General features: G+C 41.2%; 1 protein-coding gene across 2 annotated transcripts; it reads right to left on the reverse strand.

Annotated features, from left to right (window-relative positions):
* Positions 1-4545: 4545 nt before the first annotated feature.
* On the reverse strand, positions 4546-22608 carry rorb (RAR-related orphan receptor B). Of its 2 annotated transcripts, XM_085367166.1 has the most exons (10): positions 22310-22608; positions 8162-8247; positions 7910-8051; positions 7285-7716; positions 6707-6828; positions 6182-6314; positions 5926-6033; positions 5683-5793; positions 5323-5435; positions 4546-5079 (listed from the first exon to the last, which is right to left on the reverse strand). In XM_085367166.1, exons 1-10 carry the CDS (start codon positions 22314-22316, stop codon positions 4915-4917), a joined length of 1419 nt encoding a protein of 472 aa, XP_085223292.1. In that variant the 5' UTR covers positions 22317-22608; the 3' UTR covers positions 4546-4914. The 2 variants fall into 2 exon arrangements, with proteins under 2 accessions (XP_085223292.1, XP_085223291.1); XM_085367165.1 differs by lacking the exon at positions 22310-22608 and having other exon boundaries at positions 8162-8284.
* Between the last annotated feature and the right edge of the window lie 5300 nt (positions 22609-27908).

Genomic DNA, 27908 nt, shown 5'->3' on the forward strand with positions numbered 1-27908 from the left:
CCTTTGACTCAGGAAGTAGGGAAAAGAAAGCATGGGAACTTTTATAGGTGTCTTTCGTAAACACAAGTTCTGCCTCTTCACAAAAGATCCTTGATAATACCAAAGATTTTGCACTAAGGATGTTTATAGATTTTCAGGGTTAATGAAGGAAAAGCGGTAATCAGAAAACTTTATATAAAAAGATAAAAATATAACTTGTTATTTAACTGTATGTGATAATTCGTGATAGAAAAAACTGTAAAATAAAATGCAGTTTTTGTACTATTTTTAGTTCAGTATATAACTAATAGCTGTATTTTCTCAGGAGACATTATGGATTAATCTGATATATAATATTATGATTTGTATGTGAGTTAGAAAAATGAAGCAGAATCTCACCCATAAAATTTCTTTTTATTTTTTTTCTTCCCACAACAAAATGTCTACAAAAGCGATAAAATATAGAATTTAACAAAAAAAAAAATCACTTCAGACCTTCACATTGTATATACATCTCAAAGGAGAACTCACTAAGGCCCCTGCATGGCTCTGAACTTCGACCCAGTCTGATCCATCGTTTATGGGCGTGACTCACTTTATTGCAGATGCATGCTTTTACACACACAGTCACTCTTTCGTTCTCGTCTGAAAATGAAGCGTTGGACAGTAGAGCTCGTGGATTTATGGCAGAGTCAGAGTTCAGAGTCAAGCAGAGTCCTCACCAAATGAAAAAGCATAAAATGTAAAAACGGTTCATCAGCGTAATCACATACAGGTTTTTCCTCAGAGTTCCCCTTTTTTGATTGGTTTCTCAAGTAAACTCACACCGTAAAGCATCTACGCCCCACTCTGCCAATCCTTCCACTCCTCACTAGCTATGGCACTTTGAAAACAAACAAATGTCTCTTTTTTTTTGTATTTTTTCTGTTTTTGTCCTTGTTGTTGTTGTTTTGTTAGTCCTGTGTAAAAGAGGTTCTGTAGCCTAAGTACCTTTTAGGTTTTGGTTACAGATTGCTACATTTTGTTTTATTTGCTCTTGCTGGGATGCAAAGACATTCTAAACAATAAATTAACAAATTTTCAACACTACTCCAATTGCACAAATGTGTAATGCATCAAGAAGGTTTACAAAGCATTGGTAGAGCAGAACGTCATCTCACATCTCGTTTTCTTCCTCACACGCACACATTCACGCGCACACAGCTTTTTCTCAGGAAAGGGAGAAGAAGGTTTGGATTGTGTTCGACTAAGTGTAGGAAACATTTCAAACTCAGCATGTTTTAAAAAATTGTCTGCGCAATTTGTCCGAGTCACGTCGAAGAGCCGACGACTGCTCGTTTGTGCGCTCCGTGATGTCATTCTGTGTTGATGGAGTGGTAAAGGCGCATGATGCGTTCAGCCCCTCACACTGAACAAACTACTCCATAACATTCAGAATCGATTATTCTCCCACAGCAGGTTCAAGGGTTATCCGATTCAGTAAGGCCAGTTCAGAAAGGGCCGTTCAACGCACACATTCAGAGGTTGAGAACAAAAAACTCCCCAAAACATTTCAAATCCAGCAACAAATTAAAATTGGTCACGTATAAATTAGAGCATTTATTTAAAAATCCTTTCAGTATGTGAAAAAATTGCTTTGAACCGACTAAATTGATGTGGAATTTGCCCACAACCCATTCCCCACCCTGCCAAAAAAAACCAAAACAAAAGAAAAAATCCTCTCCCACGAAACCCACATTATCATGAGAAGAGAAAACACAATAAGCCCCAAATGTTTCATTGCTCTGAAACATCATGCAAATAGAACAGAACAACAATAGGCTAATAGTAATAGAAGAATAGTAGTCATAATAAGAACAATAATAATAGTAAATAGTAATAAAATAAAAAATAATCTTACAATGCAAACATGACAGTAGTAAATGCCTCCACTTCTTATTGCTACAGTATCTTACTTACAGTGTTGCGTTGCCACTCGTTCTTGCCGGCACATCCCCACCCCACCTCCCCTTACAGCCCCATCCCAGCCCTCTGATTCACAGTCTAACAAGGGATAATAAAAACGTCACACACAAAAACTTCATAGTCAGAGTTGGAATTCACTGTCCCTGCAGTGTTGTGATGGCGCTTGTGTCACAGCTTACTACTGGACTTCCCTCACTGTCCCAAAAGCAGCAAAAAGAATCAGTAAACATGAGCGTACAGTGGTGAAAAGAGCACACTGATATACAAGTTGTTGTTTTTTTAGTGCTATGTTATTATGATTTTTGCTATATAATCTGGAGTCTAAAGATATTTGGACAGTGAATTCATGCTCTGTACACACACATACACACAGACATACATCTGTCAAAGCCTTGTCTGGGCAGATTTCATTTCTGGCATACACTGGTGGCGTATGCCTTTTTTTTTTAATCCTAAAAAGTTATTCTTTTATAATTAATCTTTTTTTTTGTAAATTTGCAAAAATATTAAACCCTCTTAATGCAAAATCTGAAAAAGAGCTGCTCCCTGAGAGATGCTTTGTAGTGCATCAAGCCTTAATGAGCAAGTGATTGTCTTTTAAAGAGTCACTGGCCTATGATCTGTGGTCGGGTCAGGGGTCGGAGGAAAGATGCTGGACTTTTGGGGAACCTTTACATAGATGCAGCGTGGAACAGATCAGTATAAGCTGATTTTCTAACGTTAACATTGGTACTTGCTCCCTCATTGTTGTTCTCCACGTGGGGAAAAAAAAGATGGAAGGATAATAAATGTTAGGCATACCAGCGGGCTTAAGGGGTACATAACTTTGATGGAAAGTCAAAGATTTGGCCGCTGTGCATTTGCAAAAATCAGAAAAGCTTAATGTTTTAAAATTGCCTAAATAACACTAGATCAGAGTCCATTATTCATAGCATTCAAAACTGAGGTAAAAGTGCGATTTTTAGTCGCTAGTCAGTCCAACATGTCTTCAGGTAATGAAAGTATCATCATCATGCGCTAATGTTCTGTCAAGTGTCTCTTTTTTGGGCTCATTTTGAAAGAGAGCTCTTTAGCCGCGCTGCTGAGATTTCACAGCACTTATAACTTTACAGGAGAGATTCACAGAGCATCTTCTAGTTCTAGTGTGTAGAAACCACTGAAACATGTCTACGCAATGAGATTTCAAATTATTCCTTCACCAGAAAAGACCAATTACAACATGCCTGGATAAATACCCAGTGGAGCCAATGTGATTTTTAAAAAGTGGCCAACAAACAACAAAACATAGAAACTAAGACAAAATGTAAGTGCTAAAAATTATGGAATGACTACATAAAAAGCAAAAATTGATTGTCTATCACACTTTCCTTTTTTCAAATTGTTAATGCCATATTGCAGCTTTAAATGGTATTCTATTCTGGACTAATTTATAACTCTAAGTCAATGCTCTCTTTACTGAAAACACTGCAGAGTCTGTGGTGGTGGAATGAGTACCGCCGATGGAAATGACTGTTAGGCATAACCATTAAGTGAAATATAGTGCATTTTAGTTAAAACGGCTACCTTGATCTGAACAACTGAAAGCATGAAGAGGAGGAAAGGAATAAGATCAGAAAGGCAGTGTGAAAATTATTGCTCTTTAGACAAAGGGTCCTACATATTCACAGCCCACAGGGTCTTTGTCACCCATGGACTGTAATGATTGTGCAAATAGTGATTGTAGGGATGAGGCATACAGTACTCATACATGTTTGAGTGACTGGAAATTTGTGAATCCAATTCAGGTTTGTTTCATTTTTCGTTGCCTTTATTTTGGTGGACAGCTATACACGCCTTCACCGTGATTTCTATCCACTTATATCTGCCAGAATTTTACGGACAGGTCCTAATACATGAGAGATAAAGGTCTGGGTGCATGGGGAATTTGGGAAGAGATTTGGGGTTCATTGCAAGGTCCTAGTCTCTGATTAGCTGTGTGTGGCTGATTGTTCGAAAGCAGTCCAGCTTTTATTGGACGTAATTATTGCAGCGAGAAATAAACGATTGATAAGATGGCAAATCTGCCAGATTCTTTTTCTTGCAAAATAGAATATTTCTGTATATATCTCCAGCTTGAAAAGTAGCAGTAGCCATTATTATTTTTTTAAATCCTTCATATGCTCTCTTTACATTACTATAGGTTCAGAAGGATGTAGTACCTTCTTTACATATGAACAAAATCCAGACAAGGCTTCTATATATCAACAAACCCAAATTGAATCCCGGTTTTTAGCCAGTGTTGTTTTACAAGTCTCAACTTTACAAATTCTGTACACAAGAAACTATCAAATAAAATAAAAACACGTAGACACGGTATAGTCAGCCACAGTGGACTGCTGTATATTTAAATTAAGACTAACTTATTTTAACAGAACAAGAAGTAATACTGGAATCCGCTCTCCACTAGAAGAATATCTACAATAGCTTCTCTAAATCCACAGTTCCCTCCCCCATCCAGCTTCACCATCTTCACATGGAAAATAATTCAAATGATTTTTTCAAAGTTAAATCATTTTAACTTACCAATTTCTTTTTCTTTTTTTTTGTTTAAAGATTGACAGCTTAAAATTGTTCCTAGATATTTTAAAGTCTGTACATTACTGGTCAGTCAGTTCAGTTCAGGAGAAAGGTGGAAGCCCCGCTCAGGTTGTGGCCTGGGGCATGTTTCATTTGTATATACATTCTTCAGACTGTATCGGTGAACAGAATGGGATAAGTGCTGGACATTCCTAGTATTGTTGTCGGGAACTCTAAGCTGCTAGCAGATGACTCCTCACCCACCAGCTTGAAATGTGCCTGGGGGGGCTCGGAAATATGTGGTTGCCACGATGATGACGTAGTCGACATAGCTGCTTTCGTCTCGTTGGATGCGGCTGTCTTACTTTCTTGGTCCTCTGCTGGCGTCATTTGTTGCATGTGGACCACAGGCAGTCACTTGGGCATGGCCATGGCAGAGTTTGGGTCTGGGTTGAAGAGTTCTTTGTAGAGTGGAGGAAACAGGACATTGACTGTTTCTGGGTGGAGTTGCTGGAAGGCCTGAAGCTCTTCAGTGTGGAGTGTGCACAGGGCTGACAACGTTGGGATTCGGCTGATCAGCTGCCGGACAAGAGAGAGAGATGATCAAGGATGAGGAAATTTAAGTGCAGATGAGGACAAGGCTATAAGTCAGTCTTTGTTCTGCTACTTCTGTTGTGTTTTTTCCCATTGAATCACCCATCCTTCCTACCAAAGGAGATCCTGTCTTCATGTTTGATTTCCCTTTTGGTCTTAGCCTATAGATTCATGCATTTTAGGCTTCTATGCCGTTCTAAGTTCTCTCACCATAAGTTCCAGCCCTACCTTGGCCAGTGCATCTTCATCCATGTGGTTCTTCTGCATAATGTGCTGCAGAGAAAAGTAGATCTTCTCCTGGAGCTTTTGAACTTTCCGAGGCTCCATCAGCCACGGTCGATCTGAAAGAAGAATAGACTTTTTTAATGCCGACAGAGTTGATTGAAGGGCAAAATGTAAAATTGATACGGCTGTGAGGCCACTGTATAAAATGTTACGTGGTGAGGACTGATTATGCTGCTTGATACAGAATAATGTAAAGAGAGTCACTACCTTATTTTTAAAGTGTTTTTAATTCAAGTCCATGCACATTGCGTCCTGCATTATTATAATATTATAATATATTATTATAAGCAGATTCACACTGACCTGTGGAAATTAGTACAGCTGCTGAGAACAGTGCAATCTCCTCCTCTGTTAGCTGCAGTGAGCACATACTCTTCGCAAAGTCAAACACTGCACTCACTAAGTCATCACAACCTTGGAGGGACGCACAGGGAACGGCAGACAGTAAGAAAAAAAATTAAATTATCTCTCACTTCTTTTTTTAATAATATTTGGCTGTACTCCTCGTTCATACCAAGACAAAATGTTTAGCTAGTAATATCTTACCTAGGGCTTTGAACATCTGCATGCCTCCATACTTCCCTTCAAAGAGTACTGTGTTGTTGAGAGGGTTGAATGCCCTGCACATCCGCACCAAGACTACCTCCAAACAACCTGGAGAGAGAGAGTGATAAATTTGAAGTTGATATACTCACTAAAAGCCAACCAGAGTAAGAAGCCACAGGATATTTACTGTCTGCTGACTGACAGTTTGACCTCTGCTTACATAAAGAGATAGGCCTGAACTGCTCACGTGGCTCACCTGACTTTAGAAGAAGGATCTGGTCATTCTGGCACAGCTCCATAAACCCTGAGATGCGCTTGGCGAACTCCACCACGTACTGGATCGCATGGGTGATCTGGATGGCACACTGCTGCCACAGCACGTCACGGGGCTAGAACCAAAGACCCAGGTTATGTTTGTGTACTTTTGTACCTAGTTATTTCATGTGAGGAAATAAAATAAACGACATTTTTATTTCTATGACTGACATGCTCTGTGATTTCAAATGTGTTTCATTTCTATTACTAGTAAAAGAAACCCCACTAACTCAGTAAACTGAGTTTGAATGAAAGTTCAAAGCATTACGGCATTTAAAACTATATATGTGTGTGTGTGTGTGTGTGTGTGTGTTCTTAATCCTTTTCAGTACTTTAGAAGTAGCTGTTAATTAAATTAATGTAACTAGAAAGGAAAAAAGACCCAAATATAGGGAGAGTATAAGATATAAGGTACTTTGTAATTGTAAATGTCATGTTTCGATGGCGCCATAAAGTCAAACCTCACCTTGCTCTGGTACATCTTGACCTCTTCATAGGAATGTGTCTGCCAGGCTAGCTGCTGCAGCTCATCTGTTGTGTACTGACATGTCTCCAAGTGGGACTTGATGATATTTTGAGCAATACGGTCTGGAAAAGAAGATTATTCATTCATGTCGATTATTCACGTATTCTTTCCCTACACAGTGTTACTATATATATAGCATATAGGAGTATATGGAGTGTGTTAGTTTAGGTACAAGCAGACCTGCACATTAATCTGAAGCATTGTGCACATTGGGTGGCAAGTACTATGGGCAATCTATCGTCCTTTTATATTGCTGTACATTTTCTGCTTGATTTTATATTCTCTAGAATCAGCCTGAAGTGCTTAATCTTAAATAAATCTTAACTTGTGCTAGCAGCCTTAGCTGTGCATACGGTAGTATGACACCTTGTCAGCTGTAAATTTAAGCCTGTCTGATCTCCTGTGTGGCTCTCAGATTAGGACCCTGACTCACGCTGCTGAAAGGACTACTTTGTGAGCAGACATGCAGATTTCCACGTGGCTAAGTCAGGTAGCTTTGAATGATTTTGCTTTCTTACCCAGCTCTCCCATGCTGACATTATTGGGCCCAAGCTGACTCTCCTGGTAGCCTCCATAGCTGAACAGGTTGGGTACTGGCGTCAGGTCGTACACTGGCTCCTGCTTAATGTGCTTCATGCCCGACATGTCCAAACCTGACTGGTCTGGAGATGGCTGGGTGGAATCCATCCCATAGTAACCCCCGGGGACTCCTGCTCCATTACCATGGCCACCTTTGGGTAGCTCAATGACGTGACCATTGGCATAGGTGCCCCCAATTTCATGGTTAAGGGTGGAAAGTCCGTTGGTTAGGCTGGATGAGTAAACGCGTGCCAGAGCTTCTGCTTCGCCTGTCTGCTGTTGCCGCTGCTCCTGCAGCCGTGCCTGGTGCTTCTGCACCTCTGCATACAGACTGTCACGCTGCTTCTTGGACATGCGGCCAAACTTGACCGCTTTATGGGGACAAAAAATAAAATGAAGGATGAAAAGAAATTGCTCCACTAGCTCAGACTGTATCAGATAAGATTGCATATGATCCTATTTTTGGCTGTTCTGCACAGAGAGGGTTGCACATGTATTTGTTTGCATATATTTGCCTGCACACTCATGCACCATAGATATAAATATGTATTTCCTGGACCTCACCATCTCTGGACATTCCTAGGGCAAGACATTTCTGCAGGCGGCAGTGTTGGCAACGGTTGCGGTTTGTTCTGTCGATGAGGCAGTTCCTCTGGCGGGGGCAGGAGTAGGCGGCGTTGTTCTGCTGACTACGTCTGAAGAAACCCTGGTTACATGTCAGCAGAGAATACAGGCTTCAGGTACCCGTCAAGCATAGACTATATGATGTTTCTGAGCAAATGAATCAGACTTTGATTCAGCCACATAGAGTCTCACCTTACATCCCTCACATGTAATGACGCCATAGTGGATTCCTGATGATTTGTCTCCGCAGATTTTGCATGGTATAACTTCGATTTGGGCTGTAAGAAAAAAAGCAAGAACAAGAAAGACTTGCATTACTAATCAGATGGATACGGCCTAGTTTGGAGTTTTGTGAACACCTTGTTGAGTCATCTCACAGATGTCAGACCTCGGCTGGTGGTCTAATTTGATGGTAAATGTACATAACCCAGTTGGGTGTACGACCTCATTGAGATAACAGTGTGCCTGCATACTGCATTTGTGTCACGTTAACTTCAAATTCACAAGGGCACAGTGACATTTGGGCAATTATTATGTGCTTCTAGGAGTTTTCTAATGAATGGGACACCAAGGACTGCATACACACGGTTACACGCACAAAGTAACAAGATTGTGCATGTGTATTCTTTGTGTTACGCTTAAAGGACAGACCCCTGCGGGTTAGAAAGGTTGCCCATAATGAGAAAACACCAAAGGGTCACACATACTCTTCAACCTTTATCTTTTCTCTCTTTCAAACACACACTCACACGCATATGCAAACACATTTGGTCCACCAACTCAAATGCTGTTAGTGTTTAGCAGCCCTTAATCTACATGTGCACTAACTGAACTACGTTTTGTTCATTTTAGGTTTTACTCACTGTGTATAGGCAGCTCCATGTACAGTCACAACCAAAGGCACTGAATATAAACAACAAAAACTATTTCAACACACACGAGCACCTGTCATGGGTGCCTTTGAACTTAGCGTCCATACTGTATGGAAAGTGAAAGCTGCAGTTCCTGTTAAGAGATATGACATAGGTGTAGAGGTAGGCAGGTATGCTGCTGAGATGGCACAGTCTCTATAAAGAGATTAGACAGCCTATCTAATCCTAAATTATTTCCCGACGAGCTCCTTCCCCTCCTCTGCTGAGCGCTGGCTTAGCCACAGCTGAAATAGCCATTCACATGTAATCTCCTTGCATACTGTGGGAAATTCTGTACATTTTAGGAATCTCCTGAGAAGTTCAGATATAACGTATGTTCGTGTTTGTAAATTTGATTCCTCTCGTGCGTGCCACCAAACCTTTCGTACAACATCGATGGATGTATGTCTAAAGTATCTGTGTGCACACTGAAGAGCTTACAAGTTTTGGATTTGTGTAGTATTAATTTTGTATTTCATTGATCTTGTGTAGGTGCTTTGGTTTGGCAGAGTTGATTGTGGGTATGTATGTGTGTATGTATGTGTGTATGTATGTATGTGTGTATGTATGTATGTGTGTATATATCTATCTATCTATCTATCTTGAGGGTCCTGCGCAGTATCTTAGCTGTTCCCAGGACTGCGCTCTTCTGGACAGAGATCTCCGATGTTATTCCCGGGATCTGCTGGAGCCACTCGCCTAGTTTGGGAGTCATATATATATATATATATATATATATATATATATATATATATGCTAAGTGTCTGGCAGAATGAGTTTGCAGTATACATAATTGGATAATCTCTTGTCAGGATCAATGGAAGCAGTTTTCTGTCTAGCAACTGCGCAGGTACAATCACTTCAATGTAATCCCCCTGCCCTTCAGTGTTACTTCTTGTACGGGGCGACCGTGGCTCAGGGGGTTCGATCCCCGGGCTCTCTGTCCTGGTCGTTGTGTCCTTGGGCAAGACACTTTACCCTACCGCCTACTGGTGTTGGATGGTGCAATATGACAGCCTCGCTTCTGTCAGTCTACCCCAGGGCAGTGTGTGAATGAATAGTGGTATTGTAAAGCGCTTTGGGTGCCTTGAAAAGCGCTACATAAATCCAATCCATTATTATTATCTGTTTCAGGAGCACTAAAAAAAAAAAGAAGCTTTCAAATGTTTTAAAAATTTCCAGAAAGTGAAACGTTACTCTATGCTTTCTCTCAGTTTTAGGTGTGGAAAGCTTTGGAAAACAGAGCCAGGATTAAACACTGACATCTGCTATAAAAAAAGCAAAAATAACCCAAACATATTTGCATATTCAAAGTAATTTTTTTAACAGGGCATAGGAGTAGATCTACCCAGGTAATTGATTTTTTTCTCTTTAATTAGAATGAAACAGCATCTTTATATATGTATAAATAAATATCTAAATTTATATATTCATTTTTGCCTATCCGCCCCCTGGTGGCCACTGAGAGACATGAAACGTTTTTTACATGCTGCCATGATCCTGGACTATGTACTCTGATTCAAGATGTATTGTTACACATATCTCCATAGTTATAACTGATGATGTAAAAGGGCCTTTAATCCCCTTATCTATCTCTAGTAACTCCTGATCCGTCTCAGGGGACCACCCATGACAGCCCTAGCAACAAAATGACACACTGTTTGAATGTGTGCTTAAGGTATCACAGGTATACTCTGAGTTCTGGTGCAGCCCAAGCTGTGACCCATTTCCACCAATTCTCGGCCAGCTCTCCAAACTGGGTCACAGAAAGGCACTGGACTGGGATGACACACAGACTACATACACAGAGCTGTCAATGAACGCGGCCTGTGCACCCCTATTTTTAGTCTGTAAAACAGGTCAGTTGCACCCAGGACATGGCCGGTATCAACAGACCACATTTTGCGTATAACCAGAAGACAGTACAACAGTGCATCAGCCATGCTTCTAATTATTCTTTGCTCTCGCAATCCTCTTATTCTTTCTGGTTGGCACTGTTAGTCCCATACTTTTAGTCAAACTCTTTGATCAAAATGTTAATCGTGAAGCAAGTTAATCTCCGTGGGTTTAGACAATCTGAATGCGTTCAGCCCACACCTGCTGCTGTCTGATGTGGATATACGGCGTTATTATTTCTGTTGATTTCTCAGAACAAGTGCTTTACATTTTTTCCTCGTCCTCTACACCGATTACATTATATCTTGACTGAATTCCTTTTACCCCATGGGAGATTGTATTTGTCTTTGTATCAAATCATTATGCCCAAAAGAGCATGGGCGTGTGGGCATGTGCATTGTTTCTGTGTGTGTTTCAGGGATGGTTTGAGTGAGCATTTCACTTATAAAAAAAGACTCAGAAAGATAAAGTATGTGCACATGTCTGTGTGTGTTTGGTAAATTGTGTGTGTGTGTGTGTGTGTGTGTGTATGTGTGGGTGTATGCATTGTTTACTGTGTCTATGTGTGTGTGTGTGTTGTGCTCATTGCCAATGGGGACTGTCAGGTAGGATATAGGGAGACGGTCATGACAGCATAGCTGTTGCCAGGGTGAGCACCCACTCTCTGCACTCGTCTGGCTGTCACCGCGATGATGTGCTAAGCTGTCACAATCTTAAAGGAAATGATGTCATTGGTGTTTGGAGCCAACTCGGTGTATCATCACCGTTCGTCCTGTCGCCCTCCCTAAGCGGAGGTTTTTTGAATTGTTCACTTAAGGACTCCCACTTCCACATCCAGTCAACAATACAGACTATACTGTAGCTGCAGCAGTGGATTATACATGTAGCAGAATTAAAGACGCGTTTATCTGTTGGCTGTTTAGAAAAAGCTGCGTTCTTATTGTTTTCAAAGTTGGAATGTATGATAATACTTCTTGGGCGTTGGATTTCATGATTTTCCATTACAGAAGCAAACTTAAACCTTAAAAGAAGCGGTGGAAATAAATTTCTAAAGATGAAAGCTTAACATGAACAAGTCTATTGCAGTTCTTCCACTAGCCACTCTTAGAGGACCAGCCACTCATTTCTGTTTTTGGAAATTGTTTTGCTCCTAGCCACATGCCTTTCTTGAGGGTGGGTGGGACTTTTTTCCAACCGGAGCTGACCCAGTGAGTGACAAGGTCCTCAGCCAGCCGGAGCACGAGCGTTATCCTGAGGTTATTATGTAAGAACGGGACTGCAGTGCTGGCGATTCCTCAGCTAAGAGGAGGATCAGGCCTGCACAATCTCTTGAGGGAGAAAAAGATGGAGCGAACCAACTAGAGATGAATTTCGCTTAAGAATCTGGGAAGGCAAAGATAGTTGCTGTAATGTGAGTCACGCACGTGTGTGAGTGTGTGTTGCTGAGGGTTGTACTGCACCAGCACGTGTGTTGTGATAATTGATTTTTAATGAAGTGAGGATCTCCTGTGAATTTCCTGGGCTGGCCCTTTCCCTAAATAGAGTCCTAATTATCCATATTGCACTACAGGAAAAAAAAAGCAGCAGCCTTGCACCAATATCTTAGCAATACTTATTTCTAAAGCACATAAGTAGCTCACACACAGGGCTTGCTGAGAGTTAATGCACACGTAGATGCACAGAGAATGAAGCAGCTATCTGAAAGGAGCTTGTTTATATTGACAATGTAACAGCAAAGTGAGGCCACTAGGTGTTGCTAGACAAGTCTGAGTTGCATGTATGTGTGTGCAAGTATGGGTGTGTGTTTCCAAAAGGGCAGAATGGACATGCATGTTTCATTCATTTAGCCTGCAGGATGGGTCTACAAGAGAAATGTATTGAAGCAGCACACAATATCACGCAGTTTACAGCGACACAGTGCACACCAGAGACTGGTGTTCACTTTCCTGCCGTAACTTTTGCCAGTGTAAGCCACTTCAGAAATGCAAACATGACTCCTACTGTAGTCCCAGGGGTTGATTTGTTGGGGATGAATGTGGGTGGTATCTCCACTTCATTAAAAAATATGCATAGCTTCTTCCCAGTTAACGTGATATCTTCTGGGAAAATGAAGGAGATCAGCACTTTACCCCCCACCAACACCCCTCCTTGTTAAATCTGAACAGCTCCGGCGCTGGTCTTAGATGTCTATATACTGTGAATTATGCTATCACTTTTCACCATCCACTCCGCTTCAGTCTGTTTGACTTTTTCATTCGTGTGTTCCTCCTCGCTGTAAGTGGCTGTGTGACTGGGAAATCATTTCAGTTTCTGTATTTCATGATCTATTTCCATCTCTCAGTGAAACTCTGTCTCCCTGTCTCACAGAACTTAGAGGAACAAGCGGAGGTTTTTCTCCTCTCTCTCCTTCTCTGCCAATGATGAAAAACACTGAGGAAACTTTTTGGTGGCGTGATCACTGAGCGGATTAATGCACACAGCTGGGAATAGTTTATAGCAGTGCTTCTTGGGTTATCTCCCCTGTGTTTCCTGTCATGTTTCCACATCATACTGTCCCATTAAAATCAATGAAACACTGCCACGGCATATGGTTTCAAACGGACCTCTGCGCTCGTGTGTGCTGTCACACTTTCCCTCTTTCCTCTTTCCTATATATATGTGTGTGTGTGTACATTATATATATATATATATATATATATATATATATATATATATATATATATATATATATATATATATATATATATATATATATATATATATATATATGAATGAAGGACTGATTGACTTTCTGCTCCGTTTTTCAGCCTTCAGTACTTACCACAAATTAATTTTTTAGGAGCCCTGTGGCCCGGCTAGATGCACACATTCCTCCTCAGTCGTCGCTGTCTGTATTGTCTATTCTCTCCTTAATCCTGACCTTCGAAGTTTAACAATGCTTAGTGCTGTTTTCTCTGGCTTCTGTTTGTTTCTTTGGGACAAAACATATTTAAGGTTCAATACCCAGCTGGGTCTGCTTTTTCTATTCATTTTAAAATAATGTTTATATCTTAGGTGAAGTTTCACTGATTTCGAGTCAGCTCTGGTGCTTGTAACACTAATTTAGGAACAACTTGCAAAAATCAGAACTGAAACAATTATCCAGCTTCAGCCTTCTAGATGCAAACTGACCTCAGACCTGGCCTGAAGTAATAAAGATAATGCTGACATGAAACAGCCTCATTAAAATACTGTAAGTTGGCACAGCCGTGCACCGGTCCCTTCTTTTCCACAGTCTGCTGTGCATTGAGTTTTGGTGATAGATATTGTCGCCAAACATGTCTTTGTCCATTTTGTAGTACTTACAGTCATACTGTTGCTGCAAAAGCATACATTAAATACCCCCGCCTCTGCTTTTCCCATTGGTATATCGTCATCAACCCCCTTCCTGATGTAATACATAGACACACGCATAAAAGTGTCAGAAAAAAACAGTGCCGCTCTCGCCCTCCCCCCATGCTATATGTCAGAGGGCATGAGCTTGTCCAGCTTGCCGTGCGGCCCCAAAGCACTCTGGGTAATTGCTCAGATAGCAGGTCTGGGATCAGCTGCAGTTTGCTCATAGAATATTGTGCCGTGGTGTGATTGGACGCTGCGGAGAGGGAACAGAAGGGGGCCACTGGCTGTAATCCAGAGCATCGATTCACATGCACAGGCATGAACACACACACACACACATGCACCCCAACATGCTCCCAGAGACACATTCAGACAGACAGAGACGCACATTGAGACATGCTTGAAAGAACACATTACTGCATACCACTTTCAAAAAAAGCAGACTTTACAGTATGATTTTTATGGTCACACTGCTCCCATCCTAAATCCAATACACGCACAGACATGCACGCACATGCACACACACATAGTCTCCCATCCAGTGCAGCATGTGTCCTCAAATAGATAAGAAGGAGACAGAGGTGTGGGAAAAGAATCCACGGGGTAAACTGAACCCCTCTCATGGTCACTGTACACAGGCGTGCACACTCCAACCACCCGGGTGACCTATGAGGCCCTGATAGCCTCTGACCTTTCCTTAAAGACTCAGAAATCAGAGTGGAAGGAACAAGTCCAAGTGTGAGAGGCCTGCATCTGGTCATTACCATTCTAAAATCAGGCAGTGATAATATATGCATACACACAGGAAAACACAAGCAAAAAGACTCTTTAGAGTTCAGCCTCTCTCTCTTTTTTCCATTTCATCTCGCACCTTTGCCCTCATGCTAGCAGACACCTATGACGCACACTGAGCTGTGAAACACTGAGCAGTGTTCAAGCTTTGTTTGGGTGAAGCGAGTCGGTGCGAGGAAGAATATGTTTGCACAAACACTGACTAAGAAACCATCGCTTTATTCCTGAGATGAGAAAATAACACTATGTTAGCATCGGCCATTCTTGCTTAACCTCACGCTCCTCCTACTATGGTGTTTCTCTTGAGTCTAATTGTAGATGACAGTGTGTGTGTGTGTGTGTGTGTGTGTGTGACTGAGGGGGAAGGGAGAGAAAAGGTGGCTATCACAGTGTAAGAGAGAAATGGAAAGAAAGAGAGGGACATCCATGGAGAGATGGGCAGAAATTGCTCTCACTTCTTACATAAGGCAGAGAAAAATTTTCCCGCAGTTTTGTCAGAGTCGCATCCTTTCTAGTGATAATCAGTTGACGAGCAGATAAAATCAGGGAAACGGCAGTGTCAAGATGAGAGAAGCTGAATGGACTTTAAAGCATTGACGAGAAGGGGAGCACTTAATGTGACTAGCTAACAATTAGAGTACGGAGAAGAGGATGGAAAACCCGTCTGTGGGACTGTTTTAAATTCAGTTAACAAGGCTTACTTCTGCATCTGATACACTTGTACAGCTTTAATACAGCTTTAATAACTGCATACACATATTCGTCCTACTGTTGAGTAGGGGTGAACAGAAGCTAACAGCTTTTATTTAAGCATATGCCTTTAATATAAAGTCTCTGCTATTCTAGAAAATATGATTTTTAACTTCATTAAATAATCTGACCCTTAAAAGAAGGGTGTACATGGTAAGACGTTCTTCCACAAGCTAAAATAAAAATACCTGACATTATGTAAAGAGAGACGATGTGATTTAAAACTGTTTAACCATTATCTTATTAATAATAATGATCAAACAAAAAATAAATGCTTTCTTAAAGGACCACTCTGGTTTCTGCTCAACATTTCCCAAAGCATTCAACCAAAATGTCCTTTTTTTCAATTTAAATGTTGCAGTGATACCTCCAGCTATTACTTGCTGCTTTTTTTTTCTTTCTCTCTTTTTGCATAACACCTTTCAAGACCAGAGAGCCAAAGTGTTGAGTTAGAGATTCTTGCCCTGCTGCTTGTGAGTTCATGAAACCCCTGGTAGTGAAACAGGCTGTCAGCTCGAGTGTGAACACGAGCATATGAACGAGTTCCCTTTGAGTTTACGCGTGTACTAAAAAGGTTTCAATGTACTTGTGTTTCAGTGCTTCTGTTTAAGTGAGTGTGTGAGCATGCACATGTGTGCCTATGTGTGTGTGTCCTCTCCCAGGGATGGCCGCTAATAGCTCGCCTCGGGCAACAATTTAACTCAGCCTAACAAGGTTCTCCCCAAAGTGGCCCCAGGGGCATCTCTCATAGAGGCAAATTGATCACAAAGACTATCACACAACTCAGCTCGGCTCGACCCAGCCTGCTCTGCTCTTTACCTGCTCTCTTTCTCTCTCTCTCTCTCTCTTTGTCTCTAGCGGGATGATTTAACAGAATGCGTTATGAACATTAAATCTGAGTTAAGTGAGCAAAAGCAGCAACAGCGGCAGCCGTCTTGGTTTCAGAATTGCATTCTCTTTGTGAATGGCAAGATCCCTCACATCAACAGCAAGTGCTGTGGACACACACACACATATGTGAGTACTCTCACGCACAGAGTTAAGAGAAGTATCTCATGACTTGGACACAGTAACTGAGAGATAGAGATAGAGAGAGGGAAGAAAGGCAGACCTAATAAGAGTCCCTTCAATGAGATTACAAGCACTAAAACAGGCTAATCTTTGTCATTAAGAAAAGATGCCGCAGTAGGCTAAGTCATATTATAGGCTTATTGCAGCTTTCTGCAGAGAACACCTTCACAGTATAGGGATATAATGTGCCACTTCCTCTGTCATCTTCACATCTTGTCTATAACTTTGGAGAGCCAGAGTCCACTTTTTGTGCAAAACCTCTTAAAAGTAAGGGCCTTGCAGCACTTCCAAGTAATCAGTGCTGTGCATAATCAAATCATATACGTATATGATTATGCGTAGCGTAGAGGGTAAGCTGACACACACCTTTAGTTTATGGACTAATCTGCTTTGAATGTTAGCTGAAGTCTGATAGGTGGTTAGCAAGCGTGGACTTTGGATACCTCTATAACAGGTACTGCATGTTATTCATTGCTTCAGGCAGCTAGAATGTGCAAGTGCTATGAGAACAGGATAGCTTGTATCTGTGTGCATTTGCACCAGTATGCATGCAAGAAAATTTAGTTTTGCACCCTAACTCACCATTTCATACAAGCACACACTAACTTGCTTAGGCAAACGCACACAAACGTCCACACTTGCACTATTATATAACTCTTAAGTCTCTCTCTCTCTCATACTTGCCCTCTTTTTTTCTTATCTCACTCATTCACTTGCTCATAGTCTCCCTTCTCTCATTCTGTTTGTCTCGCCTTTCGTTTTCTGTGTATTCGCCATATAGATTCTTAGCTCGATTCATGGTCTTTAAGCAGATAGAAAAAAGGAAACCTCCTAAAAACGAAATGAACTGACTCATAAAGTGACTAAACCTGAATAAATGACCAAATCTCTACATTGTTCTAGAGTAGCAGAAATCAGAATTTACTGTAAAAGTGTGTGCGCAATGCTCACTGACTTTGGACTATCAGTCGGTGCACTCGATGTCCCTCTCCCCAGAACCTGATTTGTTATGATATGATAATTCTCACTTTTGATGTGAGCATATTTTTCCTATAAAAGGAACCCCTCCAATGATATCTTTGTCATATTTTACTCGCTTTCTGTGTTTAATAAGCGCAGTCACCCTCTTCCCCCGGTTTTTACTTCAGTGTAAATCAGAGGAAAATGTGAATATTGAATATCATTGTGCGTCCACTGAGACACGCTGCCTTCATGGATGAGTAAAACTGACAAAACAGAAGGAGCTGTCAGAGGACTCTATGACTTCAAGGCAGATTTAGAGTTTAGGAGTGGTTCAGGCAGAAATCCCTCCCGGCTAAGATAAAGTGGAGACACAAACTGAAGCGTGCCGTGTAGCCCACGCTTTGTGTGTGGAAAGATTTAAGAAAGAGGGAGAATTGACTGAGGAGGAAAAACAGTTCGCCTAGGCTCCCCTAGACGGCCGCGGAGGGATAAAACCAACACTGGGTGCATGCTGAGCGCATGCAAAACAAACACAGGCTATGATAGTGGCTCAGTGGGACCGCAGAAGTGCTATCCAGGCAGCACACGCACGCACAAAGCATGGTGGAATGTTTTAAGTAGATGGCTTGAAAAAAAATCTAAAGGTCAGGTAAGACACACTAGGTGAAGAGTAGACGGTGAGTCTTGAATGCAAAATGAGTGTGTAAGTGTGTGTGTCGCAACAACACTCTGGTGCCGGTACCCGTTTCAGTCAGTGGGGCTGTGTTGAGGGATTAACAGTGTGGCCTGCATGAGCTTGGGGTAATCTCTCCTCTCTTCTTACATAACACTAGACCATTACTCAGCACAAACACACAATAAACAACACAATCAACAACACCGAGCTGGACAACAGACCACACATGCAGTGATAACAGTGCAAAGCAAAGATTCACCCAGACCGGGTGCACAAAAAGAGGTTTCATGGCGACAATGGAAAGCAGTGATTTGGTGTAAATTAAGTTTTGGGCTCAGTTTCTAAATCAGTACGAATAATGGCAACTTATATTTTGCATGTTGTTACTCATAGTTGGTACTGAAAGTGAAACACAGGCACAACTCAGCGCCACTGATCTTTAACCTTTACTTTATCCCCCTTAATGGCACATGATACAAATACTGGCAGTTAAATGTAATCACAGTGTAGCTGTGAACATCTGTGTTTATTATTCTGCATCATTTCTATGCATTCACATGAGTCTTCCTGTGTTGTCATCCATGTGCTTGTACATCGGCCTTCCGCTTGTTTGTGCTCAGGAGAAAAACAACAGTAAACACTGAACACAGACAGCCAACAAGCACTAAATGGTGGAAGTGCTTCTTTAATAGTTTCTACTGTTATAAAAAAAAAAGAAATTATAGGAACAAACATGAAAAAATACAAAAAAAAAAGAAAAGAGAGATGTTTAGACTCCAGTGTAAACTAAAGCCATTTCAGTTGTGTGCCACGGATTTATCTAAACAGACAACTTCCATTGTCTTTGACTAAAAATTGATCCCGGGATGCTTTCGAACTGGACAAATCAATTCGCAAACGAGTCTCTAAAGCAAAGCAGGATGGGACTAATTCTATTGGCATGAGGCCGTCATGCGTAGTACTGCAGCTGTTTGTGTCAGTGTGCGTTTTCAGAGCTTTCGGATTTTTAATGTGTGCACATGCTGCCTTTCAAGGTAACATAAATAATGCCAGAAATGGAAATGACCATTAATTCTTGTAGATTTGAGATAAATATTTTTAATGACCCCCCCACTCCCACCCACACATTATTCTGGATCTCCTGCCATTATCTTATTACTTTATTGTGCTCTCATACTCTTCCACTTCCTGTCATCCCATCTTATCCCACAGTGTTAGGAGAATGAGAGATGGTGATTGGCGCATACTGCTAACAGAGGAGAAGTGGCCCTGCGAGCCCCTCCTCCACTGTTGCTCCCTCCATCGCTGAACTTGTGGACCTGCCTGACCCGGGTGCATTTGGAAGCTCTTAGGCTTATAACAGTAATAAAAAGGATACACATCCATGGGATAATGTAGACTGTGGGGATCACTGAGTAACACAGGAAGCTACTCACTTGCAGAATACATGTCAGTTCATGCTTGTGTGATGCTGTGTATGTTTCCAAGCACGCATATGCTAATCTCACAGAAGGGCTCTGATCTCTTATTGATTATGGCATTAATAAATGATTTGGTAGGAGGTTGCTGTTGATTAGCTCAGACATTCTTTAGGTTAAACTAATTTCTGCAAAAAATTACTTTAAAAAATCAAACATTCATTTACAATAACTAAAACGATTCATCCAAATAAATAGGGCATAATTACTTAATTATATTTCATTTATTGTCTTATTATAGAGACGTAAAAACTAAAACTCTGTTGCCACTTAAACACATATATATGGCCACTTGCCACTGTTTCTAATGTCATTTGATGGGTTTTAACGGAACACCTCTTACAGCTGAGCTTCACCACATTGCTGTTGAAAATACAGAGATAATGAGCCTGTTTACAACATCCCACACAGCACTGAGCCAGCTTCGTTTTCAGAGAAGCAGAAAAGGCCTCTTATGATTATATTATATGTTGTTTCTCTGGCTTTTCCAGGCCGGGCGATGGCGTGACATCACATCTTCGGTCAGGGCTTCAGGAGCTGTGGCTATTGTTAAATGATAATTACCACGGCTCATGAGGGGCCTCTATTTTTTTAAAACCTTGTGGTTGTGAGCACGTTTCTGTGCAAGGGCAGCCGAGACTCCACACACACAGACGCGCGCACACACAGGTTGGGAGTGGGGGCCGCACGGCCCACACTGATTTAATTCTATCTGACAAAACCCTTTGGGGCGTGCAGAGGGAGAGAGGAAGATGGAGAGCGAGGGAGAAAGAGAGAGATAGACATGGTAAAAAAGGGGTGAGAGAGACGCTTCAGGGGCCTCTTCTGCCAACCATGGCTATTAAGTGAAAGCAGGAGCTTTTGGTATACCCCTCCAAAGCCTCCCATGCACGAGAGTAGTCGCAAGGCCCATTAAAATGTGGATAAAATACAAGGTGTGTGACAGAGGAGTTTGCCATGGGATTGCAGAAAGAGAGTAAGAGGAAAAGATGTTTGGCCTCCTGTTTTTTCTTTTTTTTTCTTGCCTAAGGTTTGATGGCCTGGAGCTGAGGCAGCAGATAGCTTTACATCTTTACATGACATGGACACATGAATAGATTGATGTTTGACCTTTTTTCTCTAAGTAATAACTGCAATAAAATAATCCGATTACAGTGTATTGTTGTTTATCGTCATAACTAATAAGCAGGTTAAAATAACGGTAACGCAAGTTTGCTTAATAATTATTCTGACCGAACATGCATACAGTATATGTATATGATAACAATATTGTTCCGTGTAAAGAAACGTAACGAGTATTTTATTTTTAAGCTAAAAGCTATAAGCTATAATTTGACAAATCACAGGCCGTGGATTTCTGTGACATGCCTTTACTTTGAAGGCGACTTTGTACCCTTGGATCAAAATTTTCCAATAATTTCTCACCTCCAATATAGGAACATTCAGGCATCATAAAGGCCACCTCATAAACGAATTAACTTATTTCTGAGGCCAGTAAGAAGCGGTCCGGCCAGTTAAAACAGATTGGCTTATAAATTAGAGTTCAAATCATCCAGCTGAACGAGTGTTGCAACTTTAGCGCCAGCGGTAATTGCACAACGTCGAGAGTAAATAAAGCGAATTCCAAAACACTAAGCTGATAATAATAAGGTTAAATATTAAAGCCTTCGCGCTGGACTTTTAATGAACTGCAAATAGTCATGAAGGAGAAACGAAAAACGCGCATTTTCTGCTGTTAACGGAATTTAAACGTCGAGCAAAAGGCTAAGGGCAAAATGACCTGTGCGCGAGTGTCCCTGTGTATCACCGTGCGCGAGACAGGTCTTGCTTATTGCGTGCGCGTGAGCGTCCAGAGGACGGCATTGATAATGAATTTCAACATTCTCAGCGCGGCGCAGAGAGTCGGGAAAATGGGTTAGTGGAGCGCTTGAAAGTGCACATCCCTGAAGCATTCAATAAAGTTTACCATCAGAACATAACGGAATAAAGTTTTTTTTCTCCCTTTTTTCTTCTGCACATGGGCTAATCTAATCCGATCTACCACCCTATCCGCAATTTCCGCCGGTGTGGAGTGGAGCTCAAATGATTAAGCTAAATATAATGCGGCACTTTTAATTTCCAATCCCAGACTCCAGTAAAATTTGCAGGAACGCGCGCCTGTTCCACACACACGCTCCTGAGTCAAAACACACACGGAGAGGGATCCAAATAAACTTTACAGACTACTTAAGGTGGCTGACGAGATTGCAGAGAACCCCAAACACACTGCCTTAAGCTTAACATTGAAAAAAAGAGACAAATTCAGATTTTCGCCTAAACCTCCCAGAATAAACTTTCAAAGCTAAATGAGTGATAAAAGCTCGTCGTGCCGCGTGTGACTGTGTGTTAAGTGGGAGAAAGTGCGAGCACAGTGGGATGGTCTTACCTCGCATCGTGTCGGTGTTGCTGGAGCTGGTGCTGAGGCTCGCTTCCCAAAGCAGCAGTCATGAAGAAACAAACACTTAAAATAAAAGAAGGGGCTACGGGTGGTGGTGGTGGTGAAAGATCCTCGGTTAAAAACAACAACGAAAGGAGTGTAGATGGTGTGCGTCGACGTCCACTGGCTGCCCTGAGTGGAAGCGTCTCTGCGCTAAAAGCATCCCAGAGCGGGGCGCAGGGAGGCGGGTTGAGGTCGGTTGGTGCGTCGGTCTGTGCGCTCTGGTTGTGTGGCCGCTTTTCTCATGATATCTGCGCTCTCACCTCTATGGGAGGGTTTCACTATTTTCTGGGGGCTGAGGGAGGGAAGAGCGTATAGGAGAGCTTTACCCGGCGGCCCGGATTGGACTGGAGCACTTTCCGCTCCTCCCACTCTCTCCTTCTCAGCCTGCAGCCTGGAACCTGCACACACAAACACGCGCACACACATGCACAGCCCGAACCCACTCTTAGTGCGAGACACAGGCAGTCTCCGCGAAGTTTTTAACCTCACCTTCCAATTACAACAATCTTATACGACTTAGGCACTTTTCATCTATACACATAAACAGTTAGTCTTTGATCTGGTCTCGTATTTATAGAGATCTAACATTCTGCCCAGCAAGAATAGATCCACTGGTGCTATTTCGTTTTTACTGATTTAATAAAATCCATAGAAACACACACTAACACACTAACACTTTCTCATTATCGGTTGACTAAAGTAATTACAAGTCAAGGCTTTATAATTCTGCAGAATCTTTCATATGGCTGCAGAGTAGATTTCATGAATAAAGGTTACTTTTGGCGTGCAAAGCAAACGTTTAAAAAAACATTAAATTTGGTTTAAAAAAAGAAGTACAATTTGCTACTAAATGAGAGATATGCATTTGCCTGATAATGACAAACAATAAAGAAACACATGATTGCACTTAAGTTTAAACCAAATTCTCAAAAACAAATTCCTTTAAAAATGTTTAAAAGAATTTCTAAATATGAACACACACACACACACACACACACACACACACACACACACACACACACACACACACACACACACAGTCCTTATTGAACTATTGAATGGAAGCTTTTCTTTTTCCTTTTTTTAATTTATTGAATTGTTGAAACTTTAACAGTTTTTGCACATGTGCATGGATCACTGCACCCAGCAGGATACTTTGTCACTTCAACCTCTGCAGATGTTCACACTGAATCATAGTGATTGCACTAAATAACACAGCTACGATTCTTATATCAGTTATATTGAAGGTAATTATGTTTAAAACGACGATAAAACATTTTGCTTCTCTCCAGGGTACTCATAGAAAGGTGAAAATAGCTTATACAACAAAAGAAGTGCAGCTCAAATCACAGTAGGCATCTCAGGTGTCTCGGGGATGATTTTCAGGGTGGGGTGCTGTCCTTCCTCAGAGAATCACTGAAATGCTGAACTGGACAATGAAAGAGAAGGTCTGTGTTCTGTGACCATCGCTACACTGTGTGTTGACTAAGCAGGTGTATGCTGCAAGGTATTAAAATGTCCGCGTGTGTGATCAAAATTTCAGCCAGGTTCTCTGAATTTCTAATCATGTTGATAACTGCGTTAACTAATTTTGCAGGATTATTTTTAATATGCAAACTTACAATTTAAGATGTTTTTTTAACCAGCAGGATTTTACTTTGAGGGAAAATTCAAAAGTTCACGACCCAGTCACGACAATCAAAACTTGAGTATCACAATGATGGATTAAATAAATATATCAAGCAGGTGATTGACTGGTTTGTAAAGCCATTGTAGCCAGTGCTTTATACACTTACAAAACACCGGTGTCAGTTGCTTTGTCGTCAGATGGCAAAGCTTTAACACAGTAAAAAGGGTGAAAGAGTGTTAGTAGGACATGAGATAATGCTTCTAAAAACTTGTTATAAAGTCATTTAAGGTAACATATGATCTTTCCTGGTGAATTTCCAACTATGAAGGGATAATTAACCCTTTACAGCCGATCGGAGCGGGCACGCTCTGTTTTGCGTAACTATTTTTAAATCCCGGTAGCTCTGCAACCAAGTAAGCTAGCGCAATAATTTTTTTTGCATATGAAACTGGAGGAGTTGTACTTACATCTTATGCCATCAGCTTGTCCTAGGTCACAGTTTCCTTCCACATATAGCTTTGCAAAAACTGCATAAAAATCACTTGCAGCAACAAAAACATGATATTCCAGAAACACGCTTCGCCGATCCATCAGCTGTTTGTAACACTTCCTACGTCCATCAGCGCGAACTATCACATGACCGCATGACCTGCCCGAAACCGGAAGTGACGTCATTTTGCGGAAATGTAGTTTTTTACGATCGGGGCCTTATGAGCTTGTGTTTTACTTGTTATGTGTTTTAAAAAGTTATGTTTGACTTTATGACTTTCTGTGTCGTTTCTGGGATGCTTAAGACTCATATTGCACTGCTGGAAATAGTTTATTTTGATGCATATGCTGTTATTTTGCAAATTTGCACTATAATATTTATTTTCGTTTTTCCTGCAGTATATAAAAATTGGTGTATTTCAAAAATAAAACTATGAAGACACTCAAAATAAATTTCCTGTGGTGGGAAACTAGTTTGTGTAACTTTTTTGTATTTACAGTTTTGAGGGATAAGCCTCTTAAATTTCTCTAACTAGAAATATATGTTAAAAAAACAAAAACGATTTTCAATTTTTTTGTAGTTTATTGCACTTTTTTGCAATTTATGTAATTACTATGCACCTAATGCAGACATATTATTAAAGTTTGGGCTATAATGGTTGTATTGATGTATAGCAACTTGAAATGCTCCCAAAAATGGCTCCACAGCATGTAAAAATATAATATAAGCTCTGGCGAACTTGGTTCTATGGTAGGTCTTAAAGGGTTAAGCCATCTGTCTCCTTTTTTATGTTTCAGTGTTTGCCAGCTGATTTACAACCTCAGCACACTCTCAAACTCATAGAGGAAAAACCTGCCCCCCACCCTCCCAAAGCTAATCTTTGACCCTGGACTGACTCGTGGTGACCTCTGGTGCTGTGCTTCGTAAAATATTAACAAAATGTGAATAAATGAAATAAAACTTCAAAAAAAAAACCCCAACAACCCAAAACGACAAGATAATAAAGAAGTGAGTGTCTTTCCACTCAATGCTGAAAAGAGCCACCCTTGTCAGTCACAGTTAGCATCACACTCAGTCATAGGCATCTGCCATCAGAGTGGTTTTCTAAAAGGTAACGCTGTTACTGTCAGTGTGTGCAAGATGGAACGGAGGCAGGTGTGTGTGTGTGTGTGTGAGAGAGAGAGAGGCACTTTCACCCCTGGTCTCTTTTAGCCTCTTTAGCTCTGGCCCTGGGAGAGACACACAGAGAGAGAAACTGCCCCAAGCACATCTCCACTGACCTACATTTCATCTGTCGCTTTTTTCCATTCTTCTTTTTTTTCCATCTCTTATTTCTCCCGTACCAACAGCTCCATAATTGTGATGTAATGACCAAAGCAAGCATGATAAAATCGCAGACTGGTCAGGGTGAAACACTCTAGAAGACAAGCAGACAGGAGAACGAGATGAGGGCAAGACGAGATAGAGAAAGATAGACGGGGCGGGGGAGAGGAGGGTTCAAAAAACGATTGAGGGGGGTGGGGTGTGTGTTAAGAATACAATAAAGGTTTCTCCCCATTTTGTCAATGCAATAAAATGTGTCTTTATGTGATCTGTGTGCTGTGTGGACTTGAATCCATCTGAGGGCTGGGGACTCCATTAAGAAGGATTACCCCTCATTGCCAACCATTCACTGTCCTCCCAAAGCCACAGAGATAGCAGAAAAATGACTTTAAACATGAACATAAACTACGTCGTCTGCCGGGCGAGAAATTGTGAACAAGAACATAAAGGTTGCATTTGATTAGATATAATGGCTGCTCTGCCCATATGGTGGTAAAGAGGGAGGAAGGGAGCAGACCGGGCCATGCCTAAGGGCCGAACTTGGAGAAAGAAGCACTCTCCTCTGAGATGGGATCTCGGGTCCTTCTGCCATTTATGTTTCGCTGTCTGGTTCTGTTGGCTGCAAGATCCCGTTGCTACATCTCTGTCTGTCTGTTCACCCATCTATGGTCCTCCTGCCTTGAAGGATGTCAGGTCGAACTGCTTGGTTGATTGATTGTGGATCTGTTTTGAGATGATCGTGTCTGTCATTATCCTTTCATACTTGCACCCAGTTGTTTTTATACTTTTAATGTCTCAGCTTGTCACTGCCATCCTTCTCTGCTAGGATTTGTGGTTTTTAGAGATATATTTCAATAGTTATTAGATGGACTACAATGAAATAACCTCAAAGTAAAGCTGGCATTATGCCTCAATCAGTCGTTACAGCAGAGATACCCTCGAAACAAATAGCACTGCCATCAGCCTCAGCTGTGTTTAGTGCTAATTAGCAAATATTAGCTCTGTAATGCCAAGAGTATCATATTTTATACATTAGTTTGAGAGACATCAGTGTGATTTGTTACCCTAACCCACTTATGTATTTTATTTTGTTTCATATATGCCAATTGATATTTAATTTATTTTTTAAATGTATTTGTCAGAAGGTTCAATTAATACTCCAGTTTAAAAAAATGTGAATTTTATGGCAATTATTTCATGGTTCAGGCTGTTGGTGGGCTAACATGGTAAACTAACACAGAACGTCGCTTAAGTTCAGCCTCACGGAGCCCTTAGCAGCAGATTTCATTCCTGTTTGACTTTTTCAATCTGCATCATTAAAGTAACATGCAAATCCTACTTAAGCTTTTTATACGTCCTTCACAAAATGTCACTAAATGCATCGCAGTGGTTAACCATCATCAGAGGATTTTAACACGCTGCCTCCTGTGCTGAGGTGATGTTGTCGGTGTCTATGCACACGCGCAACGACACCAAAACAGAGCACATCATGTGTGAACAAGACACCGGTGGAGAAATACGAGAGAAAACGACCAGCCAGGAAAGAGCTAGAGGTGATATCCTTCTTTCTGTTAAGGCTGTTCATTCAGTGCTGCCCTTGAATCGACCACTAGGAAGTTAACTTATATATAATTAGATAAGTTTCCTCTTGAAAATAAGAAATTAGGCCACAGGTCTCTGAGGAATCTCCCTCTCAATCTGACGACATGTTCCACACTGCCTCTTATTTTCCCCTGAAACAAGCAGGTGATTTTTTTTCCCCTGTAAAACTATATATGCATGTGCATGTATGAGCATGTGGGTCTGCAGCTTGAGTGAGTGTGCGCAGCTACACTAGCAGTGCGCTCCTAAGTGTCTTGTTTTATTATAACACATCCTTCTCTGCAGGGACTCACACAGATACACACATCTGCACTATGTGATCATAAATGTATACTGTCATGCGAGGCTGTTTTGCTGGTGCAAAATAAAGAGCTTGTTTGTTTTTTTTCCATTAGCCCATGCACGAAATTGTTTCACACATATTTCCTCAGTGTAATGTGACATTGACACATTGACATGTCAAGTGAGAGCTCGGAGAAAAGAGAAGGAAAGCCAAAGAA

Source organism: Diplotaxodon limnothrissa, linkage group LG12 (genome assembly GCF_057381915.1).
Source record: "Diplotaxodon limnothrissa isolate DT_005_m linkage group LG12, D_limnothrissa_male_GT1.1, whole genome shotgun sequence".
Taxonomy (NCBI): domain Eukaryota; kingdom Metazoa; phylum Chordata; class Actinopteri; order Cichliformes; family Cichlidae; genus Diplotaxodon; species Diplotaxodon limnothrissa.